Source organism: Lactuca sativa, chromosome 1 (genome assembly GCF_002870075.4).
Source record: "Lactuca sativa cultivar Salinas chromosome 1, Lsat_Salinas_v11, whole genome shotgun sequence".
In the NCBI taxonomy this organism is placed as follows: Eukaryota; Viridiplantae; Streptophyta; class Magnoliopsida; order Asterales; family Asteraceae; genus Lactuca; species Lactuca sativa.
Window position 1 is genome coordinate 127533775 of NC_056623.2, and position 22302 is coordinate 127556076.

Consider the following 22302-nt stretch of genomic DNA (forward strand, 5'->3'; position numbering starts at 1 on the left):
ACTAGTTACTGAAATCCATTATTACTAAAAAGTAAATCTCTTTTATCCAAATTGCGAGTTCCATAACCATACGATAGACTATTTATGGCAATAAGTAGTCCATCTCACTTTATGACTTTCGTCACCCTTGAACCTTTCGGTTCGGCTGTAGCTAGCAGCCAGGTGCGGGGTAGTCAGCCTCGTATAGATCTATACACTCAAGTCACGCTCCCTATCTAAGAGATTCTGGTTACGGGGGCGTTCCTCCACTCGCGTATCTCTGTGGAGTGTTTCCGAGGACGTGTCTCCAATCTATGGGAATAACAAATTTACTAGTAATAATACAGAAAGATCAAATGACTATCCTCCACTCGCGTATCTCTGTGGAGTATTACCGAGGACAAAACAATGTTCTAAGTTTCAGGTTCAAAGTTCAATGTTATGCTTTTAACTGTTATGATGTGAGAAAACCATTTCTGAAAATATAAAATACAACAATTTATAATGTTTTTCACAAATAATATGATAGCGTTTTCTGCAAGTTCAAAAGGTTATCTGTTACGATTGTCAGTGTTAAAAGCATATGTAATATGAAACACAACACATATAAAACAAGTTTTGAGTACAAGTACTCCTTGTACTTTGCTTGTATTCCCCCCTGAAAACAGTGAAAACATTGAAAATGGGTAAGGGTATGAACTCACCAGACGAGAAAACGTGTCGGTTTGGATGCTATGTGTCGGTTCGGGGCTTGATAACGCGCGACGTTCTTATGTAATATGAAATGGTATACAAATGTATCTAATTAGACTTTAAATCACTAATTAGATATGATTATACACTCCAATACGAGAAAACACTTCAATCAAGTGTTTGGATTGACCCGGGTGACATCTACGTACGTATAGGGCTTTGGAAAATGATTTTGCTCTTCAAGAGTAAACTCCTTAGGGTGTTTACGGCCTTAAGACCATGACCATATGAGTTCACGGCCGTGAACTCATGAATGTGGGGTATTATGGTGCTAAATGGTCAAATAACACTTGGGAAGGATTGCTACGATTTAATCTAAGGCACAGGAATGAGTTTTACCACCAAAGGGATCATCAAAGGGATTTTACGGCCCTAAACTAGGAGTTTATGGCCGTAAGCTCCTATATACCCATTCCTTTCGTAATTTGGTGGCCCTAGATCAATCACATGTGATTCAAACCAATTTTACAAGCCTTAGAATGAATTTAGGGCATCATTTGGCTAGTGTTTATGAGTTTACGGCCCAGGAACCCATTCTAGGGGAGTTTATGGCCGTGAACTCTCCTAGGGGTGTTTTTCATCAAGTTTAAGGCCCCTAAATCGATTGTGGTTGATTCTAGAATTTAATCCAAGGCTATTGGTGTGTTTAAGTGGCTTTTAAACACTCAAATATGAGTTTACTCTCCATGAAGATGAGTTTACGGCCCAAGCATGTTCTTGGGCAGTAAACTCATGTTTACTCCCCAAAAATTGGATTCAAGGTGTTCTAAGTCCATTCCATTAAGCCATTTAGCCATATCTAAGCTCCAAAGGTCGATTGGAAGGGTTTAAAGGCTCAAAAACCCATTATATGTGTGTTTACGGCCCAAGCATGTTCCAAGGCCGTAAACACATGAAAATGGTCCTAAATCATAGTTTGAACTCGGATTTGAAGGTCTAAGATGCTATACTAAGAGTTAGGGAAGTTACCTTGGTGATTTGGAGCTTAAATTTGATGTTTTTGGACCTTAAATTTGGTTTGAGGAGAGAGGTTAGAGAGAGAGTAGTGAGAGAGAGTAAAAGCTTCAAATGGAAGCTTAAACCACTTTAAATATGTTCCAGGTTTGGGACACGATTGAATTTTACCCGATACCGACGTTATACGATGCTTTTGGTCGCACCCGATTAAGTTACCGTAACCCGATATGGTCGATTCTAAAATGTTTCCGATTACTAATATGGAGTGTTAATATGAGTTCTAAACATGTTTAGACATCCATTAAGTCATAATAGAAATCCCATAATTAGGACTAAATTTAACAACGTAACGGAAACGAAATTGAAATCGACGAATATATTAACGAAAAGGGTTACAATTGATGAAACGAACTTCGGGTTCTCACAGATAAATTTAATAGTAAAAAAGAATTAAAGGAGGCAATTGATCTGCATGCACTAGAATCAAGAAGGAATCTTTTATTTAAAAAAAATGACAATGTAAGGCTTAGGGCACCATGTAAAGGAGTTGTACCTGTCACCAATAAAGGCCAAGTGGGTAGTCAAGCTACCACTTCAAAAAGAAAGGGTAAAGAATTAAAGACACAAAAAGTAACATGTGGTTGGTACATTCATGCGTCTAGGTCAAATCCTGAATCCGAATGGTTTATAAGGACCTTAAACCAAACTCACACATGTTTGCAAACAAGGAAACTCAAGGCTTGTACTGCTTCTTTAATCAGCAAGAAAATCTTTGATCGAGTTGAGGCGAATCCAGATATACCTTTGAGAGCCATACAAGATCACTTCCAAAAGACCTACCGAGTGGGTGTTACTATGGACAAGGTGTTCAGGGCAAAGGATAAGGCAAGAAAGCATATAACTGGGGACTACACAAAGCAGTATGAACTTTTAAGGGACTATGTTCTCGAACTTCAAGCCACCAACCCAGACACCATAGTGAAAATAGATGTATGTTCTGAGCCTAACCCTGATTCCCCAACCAGGCAGTTTAGAAGAATTTATGTGTTTGGGTCCACTGAAAAAAGGGTTCAAACCTCAAGGCATGCCTTAGGGACTTATTAGGTTTTGATGGTGCCTTCATGAAAGGACCATTCCCCGGGCAGGTCTTTTCAGCAGTTGGTCTTGATTCCAATAATGGAATTTACCCATTAGCATATGGGATTATTGAGTCTAAAAACACAGAAAGCTGGAAATGGTTTTTAGATAACCTTGGGGATGACTTGGACCTTGGAAGAAACACAAATTTTACTTTCATAAGTGACAAAAAAAAAGGTAAAGCTGGAAGTGGTTTTTATACATTTGCTCATTTAAAGTGTTAAGTTAATTCTAATGATTGACAATTGCTTCTTGCAGGGTTTACATACTGCAGTTGAGCAATTGTTTCCTAATGCTGAGCATAGATATTGTATCAGACATATTCATGACAATATGAGGAAAAGATGGAGGCAAACAGAGTACATGGACCACTTATGGAGGTGTGCATCAGCTACCACCATTCTTGAGTTTGAACATTTGATGAAGGAGTTTAGTCAGTATGATAAGGAGGCATGTGAATGGTTGAAGCAAATTCCTCCTGCACATTGGGCAAGGAGTCATTTTTTAGGTAAATCTATATATTCCAATTTGGTCCTTATGTGTCACACCCTAAAACCGGAACGGCGGAAACGTTCGGGGGCGGAGGACGTCATGTAATGTATCACAACAATGTAAAGTAGTAAACAAGCATCAACAACATCCATTGCATTAACAGTATAATATTAATTACAAGTGTGTTCTTTCATAGTATAGACAACATGATGAATACTCAAAATAAAAGATGAGTCTTGACTGCTCCGTCTTCTCTAAACCTTGCATCGGTACCTATCTATTTGTGACATGAGAATACAATTTATTTTGAAAGCGAGTATCAGCAATAAAGCAGGTGAATTCATAAGTATTTAATGTCGTTACTTTGATAGGTTGTTTTGAAAGACTGGTGAATGTTTAATGAAACATTTAGTATAAGTGTGAAAACCCTAGAAAATCTCATATTTCCTACTAGTATAAAAGGTAGTCTTCTACCAAGACCCGAATGTTTTGAAAGTAACAAAGATGGCTTTTCCCTCGCATGACTACTATTAACAATATATAAAGTCTACCTCATCGTTTATGTGAATGTATCACAAAATAAAAGTAATAATATATATAATATAAGTATTAGTCTACCTCGTCGTTTAGGTGACTGTGTCACAAAAACGAAGGTAATGATCTAATGACTTAAACACGACGTGGAAACTCGCCGTAAATGTATTTTATAAGTATTAGTCTACCTCGTGGTTTATGTGACTGTGTCACAAAAACGAAGGTAACGATCTAATGACTTAAACACGACGTGGAAACTCGCCGTAAATGTAATAACCGTAGACATCCGTCGATGTGCATTTTCCCTACTGTAGCTAACAGTCTTGGGCGTAGAATGGTTAGTCCCGTGCGTATATAATAGTATCTACTCATATAATATGTAATAGTATCTTATCATATATCATCTATGTATTAGTATTCTCTTCATATAGTATTTAGGTACAAGTATCCATGTAAGTGAATATGAACGTATACCTTTGCTACCCAAAGGTACCGAACTTATTAAATGCATCTATTATGAATTCAGACAACCATCTTTCTCAAGAATTTTCATGTCAAGGACGAGACCTAGAAGATTCCCCCTTACCCTGTGAATAAAGGAAAAGTAAGAAAATTTTAAAAGTTATATAACTATATAGAGATATGATACAAAATGCTATGAAAACAGATAGAAACTTAGGAATATTTATATTATATTACATTTTCTTGATTCAAAAGACTTAATGACTCCTTGTGACGCCATAGTCGACTATGTTTTCATGGCTTCTTAGATTTTTTATTAACATCTCTCCAAAACTCTTGAAAAAATTTATACATTCTTAACCTCTTGCTTGGTCCTATCCTAAGAAGACCTCTATTAATAACACTCCATAAAAAAAAAGTAATATGCTTAAACAATTCCTTATTGTTTTCTAGAGTGTGATAGATTGTTATTAGCATGGTAGACCTGTAAACATCTATTAGATTGTGCATTGAATGGAAAGACTCAACCCTAGTGACTTTGAAACATGATGACAATACAATACAACAAGATCTCTTTAAGTTTGTTCGTAGATATATGTGAATCAGCTAAATATACGTGAAAGATGTTAATGAATAGCAATAGAAGACTACAACTCCTAAATGAATGCAAAAATTATAATAGTCACTAACCGAAACCCTTGACTTGTGTAGTATGCTTGTTAGCAAGTTGAAAAGGCTTCAAGTGAAAAAATATAAATCTTAAACTTATGTCTAGTCTAGGAGGTCAATGGTAAACAGGGAGAATTGTGATCTAAATATCTAAATATCTTAGCAGTTTATCACTACACATGATGTTCATGGAGAAGTAGCATAACACGAAAAAATTGTTTGTTCAAAGTCCAATACAATTCGGTGGGACCATTTCCATTGATTAGAGGGAATCCAATGAATAATGATCTCTGGTAGTCAAATAATAGTTCAAAATTGTATAAAGTTTTTTGGAGGAAATACAAACTACGAAGTGAACCCCAATACATTTGGGGTAAATTAACCAGAGATAGAGTCCGCGGAAAGTTGGGTTCCAAAAAATGTGATAAAATTTTGGATTCTCTATCAAAGAAGTTCCACAAATTCATAAAAAAATCCAAACAGAGGAAATCATCTTTTAGAAAAGATTACAAACAACGTACAACCTCCATTTAACACTTTCCAGAATGCTACCCCACAGTATAAACCTCCAAAGATGAAGAAAGTTTAAACCACCATAAAATCTGAAGTGGCCATGCTGTTAAGTTTCACAGATATGGCCGAAAAAATCATTTTTCCAATGATTTCAATGTTAAAAAAAAAAAAGTTGTGAAGCATGAATCATATAATTTCCAGAAATATCAAGAACTTGAGACAAATGAGAAAGTGCACATGCATGGGAAAAAAGTTGTGGAGAAATATCAACTCAAGTGGAGATCTGGTCATCATCTGATGAGAACTCTAATAAACAAGCCCACTTCTTCCTTATGGTCACTACTCCAATATCAACAAACTTATTAAAGGGTCAGAAATCAATTCAGATTCAAAAAAGCCGAGGAAAATGAAATGTAGGTAAATGAATTGGTGGATGTTCAGAATGAGGAAGAGGCCCTTAGGGCCAATATTAAGATTGTATTAGAAAAGTACAGTAGACTAGTAGAGGCATTGTATGAGGTTTTGACAGAAGAGGAAACTCAATTGTATGATTAAAATTCAAAAAAATAAAATAAAATAAAAGATAAATTTACTCGATAGCGTCAAACATTTGATCGTAAATAAATAAAAACCAAAAGACCTTGATAACAACCAAAAACACCGAATTTAGAGCCCTAAATGAAGGAATTAGGTATCGTAATTCGCATGCACCCACTCTAAGATTAAAAGTTAGAGAATATTAGACAAATTTCATGCCCTATCATATCAGCCCCAACTATGTTTTGATGTTGTCTTTTTCAAGCATCCATTGCAAGGTTATAACTCCTTTTATTTTATTACATCCTAAGCCATTCAAGAAATTTGATGACAACATCTTTGGTTGTGTATGCCTTTTATTCATTTGATGAGAGAAAGGTTTGGGTGTCAAAAATGTATACCTCACGTGCGCTACCAATCGTGCTAGAATTTCTTTGAGAAAAAGCTCTGAACCAATACTTTTCGTTTTGTTCTGAAAACAGACAAACAGTTATGTGTTAATTAACATAGAAGGTTTGATGATTTTGTATTGGGTCCCAATATTTATGTCATCCAACATATGACGACTTAATCAGTTAACATAGACCCATTCAAACAGATCACTTTAAAAAATTATAAGTAGAAATTTTATTTTTCATATTTTATAAAAACAAACTCTTATAGTAGAGTTCAACAAAATCAATGATAATGGGTGGATTTGGATTTTATGAAACATTTATTTATCTACTAAAAATAAATAAGTCATTACAAATAAGACATTACTGTAATGTATATAACAAAAATAACATCTACCTTGAAAGTTGGGGCCATCAGTAATGACTTTACGATGATATGGATACAATTCAATGCCAGTCTCAAAAAAACGTGTGTTGTTTAGGAGGTATTCTCCGGTTGTTGTTTGAAAAGGAGAGAGATCTCCACCAATTATGTGATTCCATGACTTGTAATAACCCAACACATCTTCTTCTTCATCCTTCTTCTCTCCATCTTCATACACAAGACTCACCCCACACTCCTTTATAACTTCACCATATGGTTCTGTAACAGTAATAGTAATATGGTCACCAGCCTCCATTTCATTCATCCCAAACATCCAATGACTTAACATCACCCAACACTTTAGACCTTCACTAAATTTATCCCTGTAACGTTCGTATATCCACCTACGGTTTTTTGTTATATTACTAATTGTCATCATTGGCGTAATGGGGAACTGACCATATGATAAATAAAAACACTCAGCAGAAGGTTCTGATGTTTGTATAGAGCAGAAGTTGAGTCCTGTAAGGTTGTTTGGAGATGGTGATGACGATGATGGGATGGTAAATGATATTGATGGTCCCACACTTCTATGCCTAAACCAACTCGGCATCTCCTCCGCCTCATACAATGTGCTGAATATTGCAAATTCGTAAATCATCATCTGCCAAATATAACCACCTTAGTTAATCACATTAATAATAATATTATACATATTCACATAAATACTAGACAAAACCTCGATTTTAGATTCTGAAGAATTAGTTCCCACACGTGTTTCATTAAGGAAGTCTAAATTAGTCCAGCCCAAGCGATGTAATACTTTTTCCTCAACACTAGCCATTGGTTGGATTTTGACCACACCTTCAATTTCGTACGACCCACGTGTGCAATCTACCGAAGATAAGTAATTTAACCAGTTTACGGATAGCTTGAGTGGGCACATTTCTGGATCAAATACAACTTTTTTTACATAATGCACATCAAAAGGATTAATAGACAACTCTCTTAGTGTACGTGGAGGATACTCGACTGACTTCAATTTTTTACAATTCTCCATGCTAAGTATCTCAAGTCTAGGAAGGGTTCTCACACAACTAGGCATGGAAATGATAGGATTACCATCTAAATATAAATGCCTTAACATGGATAGGCAACTAAAGTCTGTGGGAAAGGATTCATGGGACAATTTATTATTTGCAAGTGACAACCTTACTAAAGACCTCGGTAAAGACATTGCAAAGGACTTCAAATCATGTGGTATGGAACCCACAAAGGAAGAGAAAGAGGTTCTTTTGTTTATGCGAATGTTGTTAACCGTGAATATTTCCAGTGAATCCACATCCATATTCTTGATTCGAGATTCATCAAGATTACAACCATCTAGCAACACTGTTTTAACCTTCTTCAACTTCCCTATATTTCTTGGAAGTTTTTCAAGCTTCTTGCAGTAGCTCAGATCAATGAGGACAAGTTCAACACATTGCCCAATTGATTCACAAATATCAAGCAAACCAATGCAATTTCTAAGTATTAACCTCTCAAGCACAGGCAGTTGATCAAAGTCACTAACACTATGAAGTTGTTTGCAGAAACTTAAATTAAGAATCTTTAGTGAAGCAAACAATATTTTCTCTTTTAAGCACGATCCATCCACCTACAAAATGGAAATAAGTTAGTATAGTATTGAATTTGATCAACTCACGTGGATGAATAATAAATCAAGATAGGTTTACCTTTTGCCTCTTCTCAAGTCGTTGTGGATTACTATAACAACTTACAAATGATTCGATATTGCTATATGACATGTCAAGACCAACAAGATTCACTATAGGTAATTCTGCAGGTATAGACTTTAAATGAAACCCATGCATACATAAGCCTCGTAAATTCTCTGGAAAGTTCTCATAAGACCCATACATGTGCACATAATTGAGTTGTAGTAACATAAGACTATCCATGTTACTCAATGCATCTGTTTTCAGCTCAAATGATGCTCCCAACTTCTCTTTCTCAAGCATGCGCATGTCAAGGGCAAGGCCTAGAAGATTTCCCTTACCCTAAGAAGAAAAAAAAAAGGCAAATAAGCAAATTAGGCAATGCAAAATATTTTGGGCATTCAGACTACTAAAAGTATACATGGCCTCTTACCTTTTTTTGTTTCAACACTCTGAATGACTCCTTATGACACCATAATCGACTTTGCTTCCATGGCTTGTCAAGTGATTCTTGACGTACTTCAAATCTTCCCATCTCTTGGACCAACTGATGCATCTTCAATTCATTATTCGGTCCAATACTAAGAAGACATCTGTCAATGAGATTCGTGATTCCGGATCTTGTGTTTATATCACATGCCTCTAATATTGTTTCGCTAACATCTCTATCTGTTCCGACGAAAAAACAAGCAATATGCTTAAACAACTCCTTATCGTTGTTTGATGGCAAAGTGTCGAAGCTCATTCTCAAGACATTATTTATAGGGGAACTAATTTCTTTCTTTAGCCCTTCCATGCACCCTTCCCAGTAAGCCACATCCCGATTATACAGAGACTTACCCAAAACTTCAAGAGCCAATGGATGTCCCTGACAATACTTCATAAGCTTATCTGTCACCTCTTCATAACCTGCCTTGGGATGGTTACACATAAACGCATGGGAACACAAAAGTTGTCGTGATTTAATCTCATGTAAGCCTTCAAGGAAGTCTTTTACATGTTTGGGTTTAATGTTTCTTTTGAATAGTTCACAACTCTCTGTCAACCATTTGTCCTTTGTGGTTATTATAACTTTGCTTCCGGGATGAAAACCTTTGCTTCCAAGTAATGCTTCCAACTGAACAAGGGTACTGATATCATCAAGAACTACAAACACCTTTTTACGGGCCAGTGCATTTTCTATCTTTGCGGTGTATATCGAAACATCATGAAATTTAATTGAACTTGTTTTTGAAATGTCATTGCAGAGTTGTTCTTGTAAATCAAGCAACCCATTAAACTGTTCATCACATTTCCTTGTGATATCTTCAATGAAGCTACTTGTGTGGAATTCACGAGAATATAGCCCATAGACATGTTTGGCTAATGATGTCTTCCCGATCCCGCCTATACCATAAATAGTAAGTATGTCTGTCGTATGTGAGGATCCATCTTTCAACCATGAAGTGACAAAATTAATATGATATTCCATCCCAATAAGAAATGATCGAACACTCCCTAAGGGTATACGTAATCGACGGTAGATGTCTTTTACAATTTCTTCGATTAAATCACTCTCAAACCTGAAAGTTGATTTAAGAAGAACTTCAATGCACAATCTACAAACTAACAAAGCAGATTTGGATATTTAATTCATCTAAAGATCTAAATCGAAATTATATAATAGTTAGTACTTTTAATAAGTTTTTCACATCAAAACCATATTGTGTTTGAACTTACCATATAAGCTAGTGAGGTCATAAATATATGTATAATAAGACCAAAGCTACAAATGTAATACAAGATTTCACTAATGGGTCATCTAACTTTATAAGGATCGTATCCCAGTACCACGCACCACACATGTGAGCCTAATTTGGATAAGCCCAATGAGCCTCAGCCGTGGATAGTCTATAGAAAGAAAAGATACAAGGATACGTGTAGAGTGAAGAATGGATATCTTTTACTTACATGTAAGAGAAGTTATTTAATCATAAAAACGAGTGTTTGGAAGTGGTATTGTATATTTAACAGTAGACGCAAATCAAATGGTTAAAATTTGGTTTTTAATAGAAGCATATAAAAATAAGTGAAACATTTATCTAAATGAACTAACCTATGATAAAATACTAAATGTGTAACAAGTGTGAAAAAACTATCGTAAAAGTTAATCTATCTATATAAACTGATTTATGGGATCACATAACAGGATACTTAGATTCATTTTGTCATCCCCATTATTAAGGAATGAAGAATATGCGAATTTGATGATACTAAAAAAAATTATTGAATGCATATGGAGAATGTGGTAATGAAATTTCATGTGTTTACTCAAACAAAGTTGAAGGTGTATGAAAATATGGGTAAGAAAGATGTTACCTTCCTTTTACATCCTTTCCTTTTAAATTAGCAACTTCTACAAGTGCCTTACTCCACCGGTCCATCTTTTTAGCCCATTGATTTATTTTAATTGGATTTGTCTCTACCTTCATCATTTGTTTATGTTTAGCCATGGCATCTCCAAAGCTACTTTGTTGCTTCCTAACATGGGTGGGCTCCACATGATAAAAGATGGGGATTACAATATGGTCAGAGGACATACGTTGCTCAAGGATCATCACCAATTCATCGAGGCACCATGTTGAAGAAGCGTAATTCTTAGACAATACGATAATAGAAGCCCGAGATGCCTTAATTGCGCTCTCTAATTCTGGTTTTAGATCTTCCCCTGTTTCAATCTCTTCATCATCCAAGAAGGTATTGATATTGGCATCTATAAGGGCCTCATAAAGATAATTAGTAAAACTAAGACGAGTGTCAACACCTCTAAAACTTAAAAATACATCATATCTATCATCCTGAGTTGATGATCTAGGACCACATGTTGATATAATATGGCCATGAGTTGATGAAGAAGGTGAAGATCCTTTTGGAAGTTCAAATAGAACAACCATTACGAGTTATGTGTCGATGACTCTTCACCCTTCCCAAGATTTTCGAAACTCCTCCACACGTTATTGTTTATGAAAGTCGGTTTCACCGGCTTTCTTCATGATTCGACATCACGATCCGGTACATATATAATGTTTCTACATAAAATTGAAATAATATTAGTTATAATATGCAACTTAAGTCTCAACAAACAATTAAAAGCTCAATAATAAGAATCATATCTTCGAATTCTTTAAAAATAAAACTTTTAAGTGATTAAAATACAATACATATGCCCCTCTAAACTTTTCATACGAAATACACCTGCAAAATGTTTAAATTTCATTGTATGAACCCTAATTGTAAATATGTTGACTTTTATCCCCAGCCTTTGAGTTTTGAATTTGCCTTTGGAGCTATGTAGTAAAAGACCAATGTGGTTGCACTCCAAGAATCCGAATAAATTAGAATAATATTGGTTCAATGCGGAATAAGATCAAAATATCAAACAATAATCAACCACCAATGAAAAATGAATGAAAACGATACATAAAAAAGATACAATGATTCACATGGAAAACCCAAATCTGGAAAAACCATGAGGGTGGGAAGCCGAAAAACAATCCACTGTAACTTCAGTGTTTACAAAATTGGAACAAAAAGATTACAAAGAGCTAAAAATGGTGATGTATATTTTTGTGATGATCAAAATGAACTGGTTCAGACCTTCAGCGTTATATATTTCTTGTGACGTTTAAGTCACTACCCAACACGAGGAATATTTAGTACATGCATATTAATGGAGCCACCAAACAAATTTTGAAAAGAAGAGAAAGTTGTCGTTGAATCTGATTCCTCATTAATTGCATCTACCACAACCGTTTAATGGTGAAAACATGTCACGTCAAGTTAAAATTTTAGTCCTTGAAGTATTGAAACTTGACAATTTTGGAAGGCACAATTTCCACAAAGCTATATGGTGCATAATGTGTATACGTATGTTTTAACCTTTGCTTTTGATTTTTACGTTAAAGGCCATTAATTCTAAACTCGGTTGGAATACATAGAGAGGCAGGTACGTTTTCTCTTTTCAAGCCGAAAAGGGCTATTAATCATTGCAATAGCACTTATGTGACAAGTTTTTGGAAGCTTTAACCAACATATATATGGCTAAGTATTGAACTGGTTAACCAGTTTTTACGTGGTTCATGTGCCTATATTGATTCATTTGACCTACAACGTCCCTATTTTGATTTACTTAACCCACATAAACATCCCCACTTTTGTCTAAATGAAATCGATTTTTAGTTCACTTAGGTAATCCTCAAACAAATCAACACCGAATATCATTGTAGAGACAACTACAAGATCCACTTTTACCTTCCATGAAAGGAACTGCAAAACATATAGCCAATTAAAAGATCAAAACCATAAACAAAAAATAAATAAATAAGTTTCTTGACTTGTCAGTTTATAGATCCGCAACATTAGCTTAAGAATAATCTTATCAAATTTCAATCTCCATCAATAGTCTAGTATCAGCATAGATTTAAAAGATTTGCACTACCATTAATGGGCTTGTTCCAAATGTTAAATTTTTCTATTTTAGACGAAGAATTCCCCGATTTACACAAAGTTTTGTTCATAATTCTGAATAACTTCACGCAAGAACATGCCCGACTGTGTTCTAAAACTAAACAAAAGTAATTGAAACATAAAGATATTTTTCAATCACCTATTAATAAAATAAAAACAACTAAATATGATGTGATTTATGATTAATAAGATGAAATTGTCGTAATATGTGAAACTAACTTGTAAGTGTGTGCCTCCATAGTTACTGTCTTACCAAACGGAAAATGTACGTGAAACGGCGACGATAGAGGACGAACAAGCGGCCACAAGGCTGAGAAAGATGAACGGTAAAAGAGAAATAAAGTCAACGGCAGGAAACAGCGAGTCAACGAGAACAGGGAGGGAGACGGCGAGAGAACTGAGTCACCGTGGTTCTTTTCTACAACTGGATAGGGGATTTTAAGGGATGGCAAGCCTCAAATTCTTATAGACAAACTAAGATATTTAATTATAGCTTTTGATTGACTTTCGTATTTTAATTTTATTAAAATGAAAGAATTGACAGTCAATTTTTATTTGGATATTTTATTTAGATATTTTTTTATTAGTTCTACATACTTTATTGGATATAAGTGGTTCTACATAATTTATTCAAAATTTCAAATAGTTTCACATTACACGCTATTAGTTTTTAAAATTTTATTATATATTTATATAGTGACAAAGTAAAAACTTTAGATAGGGGGATTAGATCCGGCAAAATCTGATACTATACAACAACTTAACACGAAATTAGCAGGTTTAGGTAAGACTTTCAACATATAGGCAGTGTTCTAAAAGGCGCGCCATGGTGTGAGGCGTGGCTTCGCCGTTACGAAAAGCTTCATAACGTTGCTGTTAGGCGTGGCGCGTGGCAAGGCGTGATATGGCGCGCCATGGCGCGTTATGGCGTGTTATGACGCGTGCTTTTTCGTTTGAGACACAGTTTTTTGCTATTTGTTATGTCTTTTCAAATCGGAGATACTAGTATTGTGGTTTTTGTTAACTTTTTGTTATTAGTTATTGATCTAACACTTCTAAAAAGTAGTTATATTTAATATAAATTTATATTTATGTGGTAATATAATTTTAAATTAATACAAAATCGCCGCCTTACATCACGCCTTGAAAAACGTCATGGCTCGTTAAGCTTGAGGCTTGGCCTTACCGCCACGTCACGCCTCACGCCATTTAAAACCTTGCATATAGGGTTAGGGTCAAGACTTTCAACTCGAATATAACTTATGACTCGTTTAATAATATATTATTTTTTTTATAAATTTCATATTTTTATAAATATATAATATATTACAGACTTGTAGTGGGCCCAACACAAGAACTAAAATTAAAATTCATTCATTTAAAGTGACTTACTCATGCTCACCACCAATTCCCTTGGCTCTCCAACTCTAACTATTACTACGAACTTTATCATTTCACCTCCTAACTTTAGTGTTTCGCTTTTTCCTTTTCCTATCTCCGTCTCTTAGTTTCCAACTTTTAAAATGTTTCAACCCTACATGACACAATATATTTACAAGGTAAACCTTTACCCGAAACCCGGCATGAAATTGACATGCAAATAAATGGGTTAACACAACACGATAAATAGCGAGTCAGGTTAGGGTCAATCCCTCTTAACCCATTTTATGTCTTGACACGGTACGACACGACACGTTTGTCCGGTCTAATAAGAATACAAACATAAACATAATTCAAAATAATAATTTCATAAATTTAATTATTATTAAATTCATTCATTCAAAAATCATAATATAAACAAAAATTACAATACGAGCGACAACTACGGCAAATTCACAATGATGCAATGTGATATTTCAACGTTTCTAATGTTGATTATTTTGATAACTTAATCTTTATATGCAGAAGCTTAGAAGTCAAACGTCATACTCGAATATGTATGAAAGAAATCAAACGGAAGAAGAAGAAGAATATGTACCTTCTTCCATTGAAGCTTTTGGATCTGATGAAGAGACTTGGTTTTCTAGTTGATCTCAAGACTTCCTCCAAAACCCCTTTGCAAACTCTAAAACAAATTTATTTGTGTAATTTTGTGTGTATTGATTTGCTCCTCATCACATGTATTTATAGATGGAGATAAACCTTAATATGATAAATGGAAGAGATCTTGAGGATCTTGAGTCAAACCGGGAACTTAAGCCATAAATGTTAAGTGAATATCAGTCCATCCACAATCTTATACACTTAAAATAAAATTTCTGAATTTAAATAATATATATATATATATATGTGTGTGTGTGTGTGCGTGTGTGTGTGCGCACACACATTTATAGAATGGTCCTATGATTTTCTAACAATCTCCCACAGGACCATGAATATATAAATGTACATATAAACATGTTAGCATAAACATGACAAAAGATTACAAATGACACCATAGCATAAACATGTTGTTTCCAACATATTCAACAATACCACATTTAGCAACAAGAAGATAACAAAAGGTACCACCACAATACATGGAGAAACATTTCAATTTCTTCATGTAGGACCTATTGGTATGTGGCTGCTTAGATGGAATTTTAGCAAATCTCTTTACATAGGAGAAACAAAAGTCTCTTTGGAGAAAATTTTGTATAAGTACATGCAGCAACTCAGATGTATCATCTGATACAAGTAGCAATTTGAAAAAACTGTCATCATTTGTTGAATTAATATCAAGTCACATCATCAGTTACTAATTCAAGTGTGACATATACAAAAAGAAAAAAGCACACTAAAAATGTAAAAAATTTGAGTAAAGGGTTGCTTATGAGTAATTAATTAAATACCTTTTTAAAATATGCAAACTAACTCTTAACTAGAAATATCCTTCCTGCCACCATTAACATACATCGTGTCCCCATATGGTCTATCAAAAAAAATAATAATAATAAAAAAAAATTAATCAATTATAAAGTCCTCAAAATATAGTCAAGGATTGTTTCTTTTTCTTTCCCATTACGCCCTCTATGGGTAATATCGTAATGTATGTTTCTTTTCTACACCGTCTGAATGAGACTAAATTGTCATTTTACCCTTACATTCGAAAAAATAAAATTCACAATATTCATCAATTTTAATACATTAAGCCATGTATAACTATCAAGATTAAGTTGTTTCTTTCTAGACCGAATAAACCGTCTAAATGAGACTAAATGACCATTTTACCCTTATAAATTTTACAATATTCATCAATCTTAACACATTAAGCCATGTATAGCTATCAAGATTAAGTTGTTTCTTTTTAAACCGAATAAAACCGTCTGGATGAGACTAAATTACCATTTTACCCTTACAAATTTCAAAATATTCATCAATTGTAATCCATTAAGCCACGTATAGTTATCAATAAACCGTCTAAATGAGTCTAAATGACCATTTTACCCTTGCATTCCTAAAAACAAATTTCACAATATTGATCAATCTTAATACATTAAGCCATGTATAGCTATCAATATTAAGTTGTTTCTTTTCTAGACCTAATAAACCGTCTGAATGAGACTAAATGACCATTTTACCCTTACAAATTTCACAATATTCATCAATCTTAATACATTAAGCTATGTATAGCTATCAAGATTAATTTGTTTCTTTTCTAGACCAAATAAACTGTCTAAATGAGACTAAATAACCATTTTACCCTTACAACTTTCACAATATTCATCAATCTGAATACATTAAGCCATGTATAGATATCAATATTAACTCATAAAGGTCAAAAAGGTAAATTTACCTTGGGTTTTTGACATGAGGCAACAAGAAGATGAAGGCAATGAGTATAGAAGAAGAGTCGACAAAAATATAAGCCACCTTAAGAAAACTATTCTTTTGTCACACCCCCAAACTGGAACGGCGGAAACGTTCGGGGGTGGAGGATGTCATGAACAGTATCACAACAATTGTATAATAGTAATCAAAGCAAACCCAACCATTACATTGATAAAGTAAAGTATTTACAACTATTCGATACATAGTTTGTATGACATTAAAAGTGTATAACAAAAGTATAAAAGATGCGACACTAAAAGCTTCGTCTTCTCAAAACCTGCGGGTGTACCTGTCTACTGGTTCTTTGAGAATACAAGTGGTTTTGAAAGTGTATCAACATTTAAGTTGGTGAGTTCATAAGTATGTTTTTGAGATGAAAAGCTTGTCTTTGTTCCTTGAAAATGTTATAGTGTACTTCCAGAAAACCCAATATTTTCTTTAGTAATGAAAAGTAGTTTTAGGCCTTAAGACCATAATGTATGGTTGTTACTGTATTCTGTAATAGTATATGTAGTCTTATTAATGAAAAAACCATATCATGTATGTTTCCCTAAACTGCATGTCGTACTAGTGTACTCTATACTAGGAAAGTAGTGTATCGTAGTAGTGTTTGTATGAAAACCCTTGTATGAATGCCTAGATACCACCATCTGTAATGTATAGTAGTGTACTATTTGTATGAAAACCTTTGTATGAATGTCTGGATACCACCAGCTGTAGTGTATAGTAGTGTATTGTTTGTATGAAAACCTTTGTATGAATGCATGGATACCACCAACTGTAGTGTATAGTAGTAGGGTTTGTATGAAAACCTTTATATGAATGTATGGATACCAACAGCTATAGTGTATAGTAGTGCAATGTTTGAATGAATGCCTGGATACTACCAGTTGTAGTGTATAGTAGTAGTGTTTGTATGAAAACCTTTGTTTGAATGTCTGGATACCACCAGCTGTAGTGTATAGTAGTGTACTGTAGTTTTATTAATTAAAATAAAATAATTGAAGTAGTGTTAATCCCGTAAACAAATGTTTTAGTTAATACTGTTGTGAGTTTCATATAACCATGCTAAACTGACTAGGGGCCTCTATGACGTTCTTCAGGTGTCGGAATGTTATGACGTTTGTCACACCAGGCCTGTCGGCATAACTATAGCTAACAGTTTAGGTGCGGGGTTGTCAATCCCGTATAGATCTATACACAAAGTCACACTCTCCCTCTAGGAGACTCTTGCTATAATTTATAGGACTTAGACTTGTACCCTAATGGGTACAATTGAAGTAGTGTCTCACAACCCTGTATTTCCTAGTTTACGTGTAGTGTAGTAGTGTTCTCTTGTACTTGAAATCATATGTATCACCTTGTAGTAGTGTACTTTATAATGTAAAATAATTATACTTAAATAGTTATTTAGTAGTGTATCCTTGAATCATTGTAATAGAGTGGTGTTCCATAAACTATATTTATTATAGTTTATATTCTTGTTTCTGTATAGCGTTCTTGAACTTGTAAAATAGTTTAGTGTCTTCCCAAATATACCTATTATAGTTTAAATGTATGTTCTTGTTATGTGTATTGTACTTAGCAAAATAGTGTAGTAGTTCACAAACTATACCAATTATAGTTTAAATGTATGCTCTGTAATATACTGAAAACCTTTGCAATTTAACTGTATGTATAAAGTAGTAGTCAGAAACTTGTGATAAACACCCTTTTGCTCGACATGTTACAAATGGGTTAAAAATATATAAACATATATTTTTATAAAATGTAGTAATAAATCAGCTTGAATCAATTGCAAATGGTTTTGAAATCGTTTGAATATTAACACAAGAATCCTTGTGTTTTACATGTATCCCCCCCCCCCCTAAAAACATTGAAAAATAGTAAAAACCTTTGACAACACTTAATTTATGTAAGGAAATTTCTCACAAGAATTACTGAGAATTGTATGAAGTGTTGATGAGGGTTTTCGGTCTAGCATCCACCGAAATCCTTTGATTTTGGTCTTAAAACCTTAACTGAGAACCAAGTTCATGGCTTTAGAGAGTTCTCGGTCCTGAATGAGTTTTCAGCTAGCTTGAAGATTTGAAGATTGTTCTTGGTGTTCTTGGTGTTCTTGGTGTTCTTAGTGAAAATTATGAAGATTTGAAGGATTTTTCTTGAAGATTGGAAGGTTCTTGTATGGTACTTGGGAGCAAAATGAGAGTGTTTTCAAGTGAAAAGGTGAGAAAATGAGTTATTTTTCGAGGAATATATATATATATATATATATATATATATATATATATATATATATATATATATATATATATATATATATAACGGTTGGTTATTGGCAGGAAAGGTGATTTCGGTCCGAAGGGTTTGCGGTCAGAGGGTTCTCAGCCGAAAAGAGGTTTTCGGTCCGAGGGTTCTCAGTTCCAAAGGGAAAAACTTTGATTTTTAAGTGTATTTTATTCCAAATACTTATATAAAAACATCATTTATATAATTTAATGACAAAATTGCAAAAATGGTCCCTGTGGTATGCAAAATTTTGGGGTTTTAGTCCAAACAGTGACTTTTTTGGATTGGTGGTCCTTTTGACCATGTTTGCTTGTGGTTTTGGTCCCTCGGAAAACTGAAAAGACTAAAATGCCCTTTCTGATATATTTTTTGTATTTTTTTTGTTTAATTTAAAAGAAAAAGAAAATAAATAACTAATTTGGTCTCTCTCTCTCTCTCTCTCTCTCTCTCTCACACACACACACACACATAACACTAAACCCAAATATCCAGCTACTGCTATAGCAAATCTCGATCCCTCCAGTTCGTATCTCACCGGCCGAAGGAAAAGACCGACCAACTTGACACCGACCACCACCTCCCTCCGCCCTCTTCTGTCGAGTCACTCCAGCAATCACCGATGCCACTTTTTCCCTCCTTTGTCTTCGCCGGTAGAAGACCAAACAAAAGCATCAAAGGCTACCGGAGCTCCTCCCTCCGCCACCCACTGCCTCTTTCCCATCGAGAAACACCACCACCACCAACGATGGTGTTGCTGTTGCTGGGACCACCATGAAACCACCTCCCTCCTTGTTTTTTTCTGTTGATCGGAGCAACCCATTGGTAATCGTATTGCTTTTTTGAGAGATGAAGACTGGTAGAGAGACTGGGACAAATCAATTGAAACTTATCCTCCTTCAATCACCCGAACTTGTCGGAATAAAATGATTATGGATAATCGATTGAAGCTTCTCTATTATTTCTCAATCATAATCATCAAACCATTTTAATCCACATCTGCAATGTCTGTATTTACCCAAAATCAGAATCGTATCTCTCTGTCGATCAAACGCCTCAAATCTCTATCATTTTTCTTCAATTTCAATTCGCCGGCGGCCGACCTCCTTCTTCCAACTTAAGCCGCTGCTAATATCTGCTCTCTTGTAATCTATTTTAGATTTTCTGCATTAATCTTTGTGAGCATATGTATGTATGAACTGATTTCATAATCCAAATTATGATTCTGCCAAATTTCTAAACGTGTTTTCGATTTCTGACTTGATTTCCACCGTATCTCTATCTAGTTCGATTTTAGAAAACCTAATTCAACTTAGTTTGACGAGTTTTGGTGTGTGTTCAATCTCGGGTGTAGTAAATCGTGTTTGTTGCTACAATACCTTCGAAAGGGATCGCAAGCAACATCTTCTTTCTTTCTTCTTTTCCTGATTCGTTATGAAGCATGAAGGAGTCGATTTTTCTGGCGGTTCAAGCCTTCAATCGGGGTTGTGGGGGTTGAGAAGGGTAGCAACAGCCGGAGAGGGTGATGGATCATAAGGAAGAGAGAGAGAGAGAGAGAGAGAGAGAGAGAGAGAGAGAGAGAGGTGGGCCCTTTTTTATTTTTTTAATTGTTAAAATAAATAAATAAATATTAAATTTTAAGAATAATGAAAGAAAAATGAAAAATAAATACCCCAAGGGTATTATAGTCATTTCAGTTTTTGGAGGGACCATTTTCACATACAAACCACTCCAAAAGGACTACGAAACCAAAAAAGTCACTGTTTGGACTAAAACCCCAAAATTTTGCATACCACAGGGACCATTTTTGCAATTTTGTCTAATTTAAATCATTTTTAACCCTTATGATCATAACCAAATCAACACAAATCGAAATTTTATTTAAAAATATTTGATTTGTATTTACTAGAAAAATAACGGGTTGTTACATCTTTCCATCTAACCAACTTCCAAAATGTGTACATAGAAAGTTACAAGTGTGAAAAAAGTCATACTAACTCTCTACAGTACTTACCATATTTATAGGGTACTCACGGAATCAAAAAATACTAGGACTCGACATCAAACTATGAAACACTTAAGTACCTTGTAAATACATTAGATAACAAAGTCAAGAAAACCTTCTCTATTTACTAACGATTTTCAATTAATACATTAACTAAGGTTCGTCATCTCACAACAAATAGAGACTCTGCAGAGGAAGAAGAAGCTTAAAGCTACGGTTTTTAGTGGGAGAGGAAGAGAGAAAGAAAAAGTTAAAACAACTAGCTAAAAACTTATGCAAAAGCTTTTCTTTTATACTCTCATGCAAGGCATACCTTTAGATTATAATAATATAAAATATTAGTAGCTTTTTGAAGCATGGGGAAAAGGAGGAATGTTGACAAGAAACCTCCCATGTCTGTAATCTTCAGACATGCCTTCAAAGAAGACAAAAAATTTCTAGCTAGTTTATTAACCATAGTATACAAACTCACTAATTTGATGATGGTTAACCAAAATGTCTAAAAATTTGTACATGACTTATTTTATCATACTCTATGATATAATAACTAGTTATGCTCTCTTTTAATTATTATTTTCACAAAACAATAATTATTCCCTAATTAAATACAAAAATTGATATTATTTATTAATAATCATATTAATGATAAATATATAGATTGTGCCAACGTGGTAAATGCGTGAGCTTATAGGATCATACATTATTAGCAATATCACTCAATAATGATTTTTGAACATATAGATCCAATAGAGACAAAGTGGCTATCGGTGATATTTGTGTTCTTCATGTTCCAACCACCTCTTAGTAGATACAGTTTGAACATTCATTCTCACAACTACAATTGTTGGAGGATGTTAGTGTATTATATTTGTGTATGTATTATGGTAGCCCATTAGTGTACACCTTCATTTCGTACAGGCTCAAGGTCTCATTTGTAATCTCTTCTAAATATATGCTTTCCATGTTAATGAGAATATTCATGGGAATTACACTTCGTTCGTAGCGAGATCAAGCATCGCGTAGTCATCGGGAGGTGTAGCGGTATAATTGCCATTGTTTGTACCGATTGGACGACATTGCAAAGTACTTGTATTTTACAAATTGGAGTATCAAAAAGGGAAGTCCCGGGGTAGGTGTTTCGGGTGGAAGTCATGACTCACTAAAGGAATTGAACCGATGGAGCAC

The 22302-nt window shown here is 34.5% G+C and overlaps 1 protein-coding gene across 6 annotated transcripts; it reads right to left on the bottom strand.

Moving 5' to 3' along the window:
- Positions 1–2991: 2991 nt before the first annotated feature.
- Positions 2992–13469, bottom strand: LOC111893502 (disease resistance protein RPV1). 6 transcript variants are annotated; one of them, XM_052763959.1, is made up of 9 exons: positions 13270–13469; positions 11745–12815; positions 10869–11578; positions 8944–10072; positions 8529–8852; positions 7532–8449; positions 6826–7456; positions 6435–6505; positions 3444–3595 (listed from the first exon to the last, which is right to left on the bottom strand). In XM_052763959.1, exons 3-9 carry the CDS (start codon positions 11441–11443, stop codon positions 3536–3538), a joined length of 3708 nt encoding a protein of 1235 aa, XP_052619919.1. In that variant the 5' UTR covers positions 11444–11578; positions 11745–12815; positions 13270–13469; the 3' UTR covers positions 3444–3535. The 6 variants fall into 6 exon arrangements, with proteins under 6 accessions (XP_042758409.1, XP_052619919.1, XP_052619913.1 ...); XM_042902475.2 differs by lacking the exons at positions 3444–3595; positions 11745–12815 and adding an exon at positions 2992–3304; XM_052763953.1 differs by lacking the exon at positions 11745–12815.
- Between the last annotated feature and the right edge of the window lie 8833 nt (positions 13470–22302).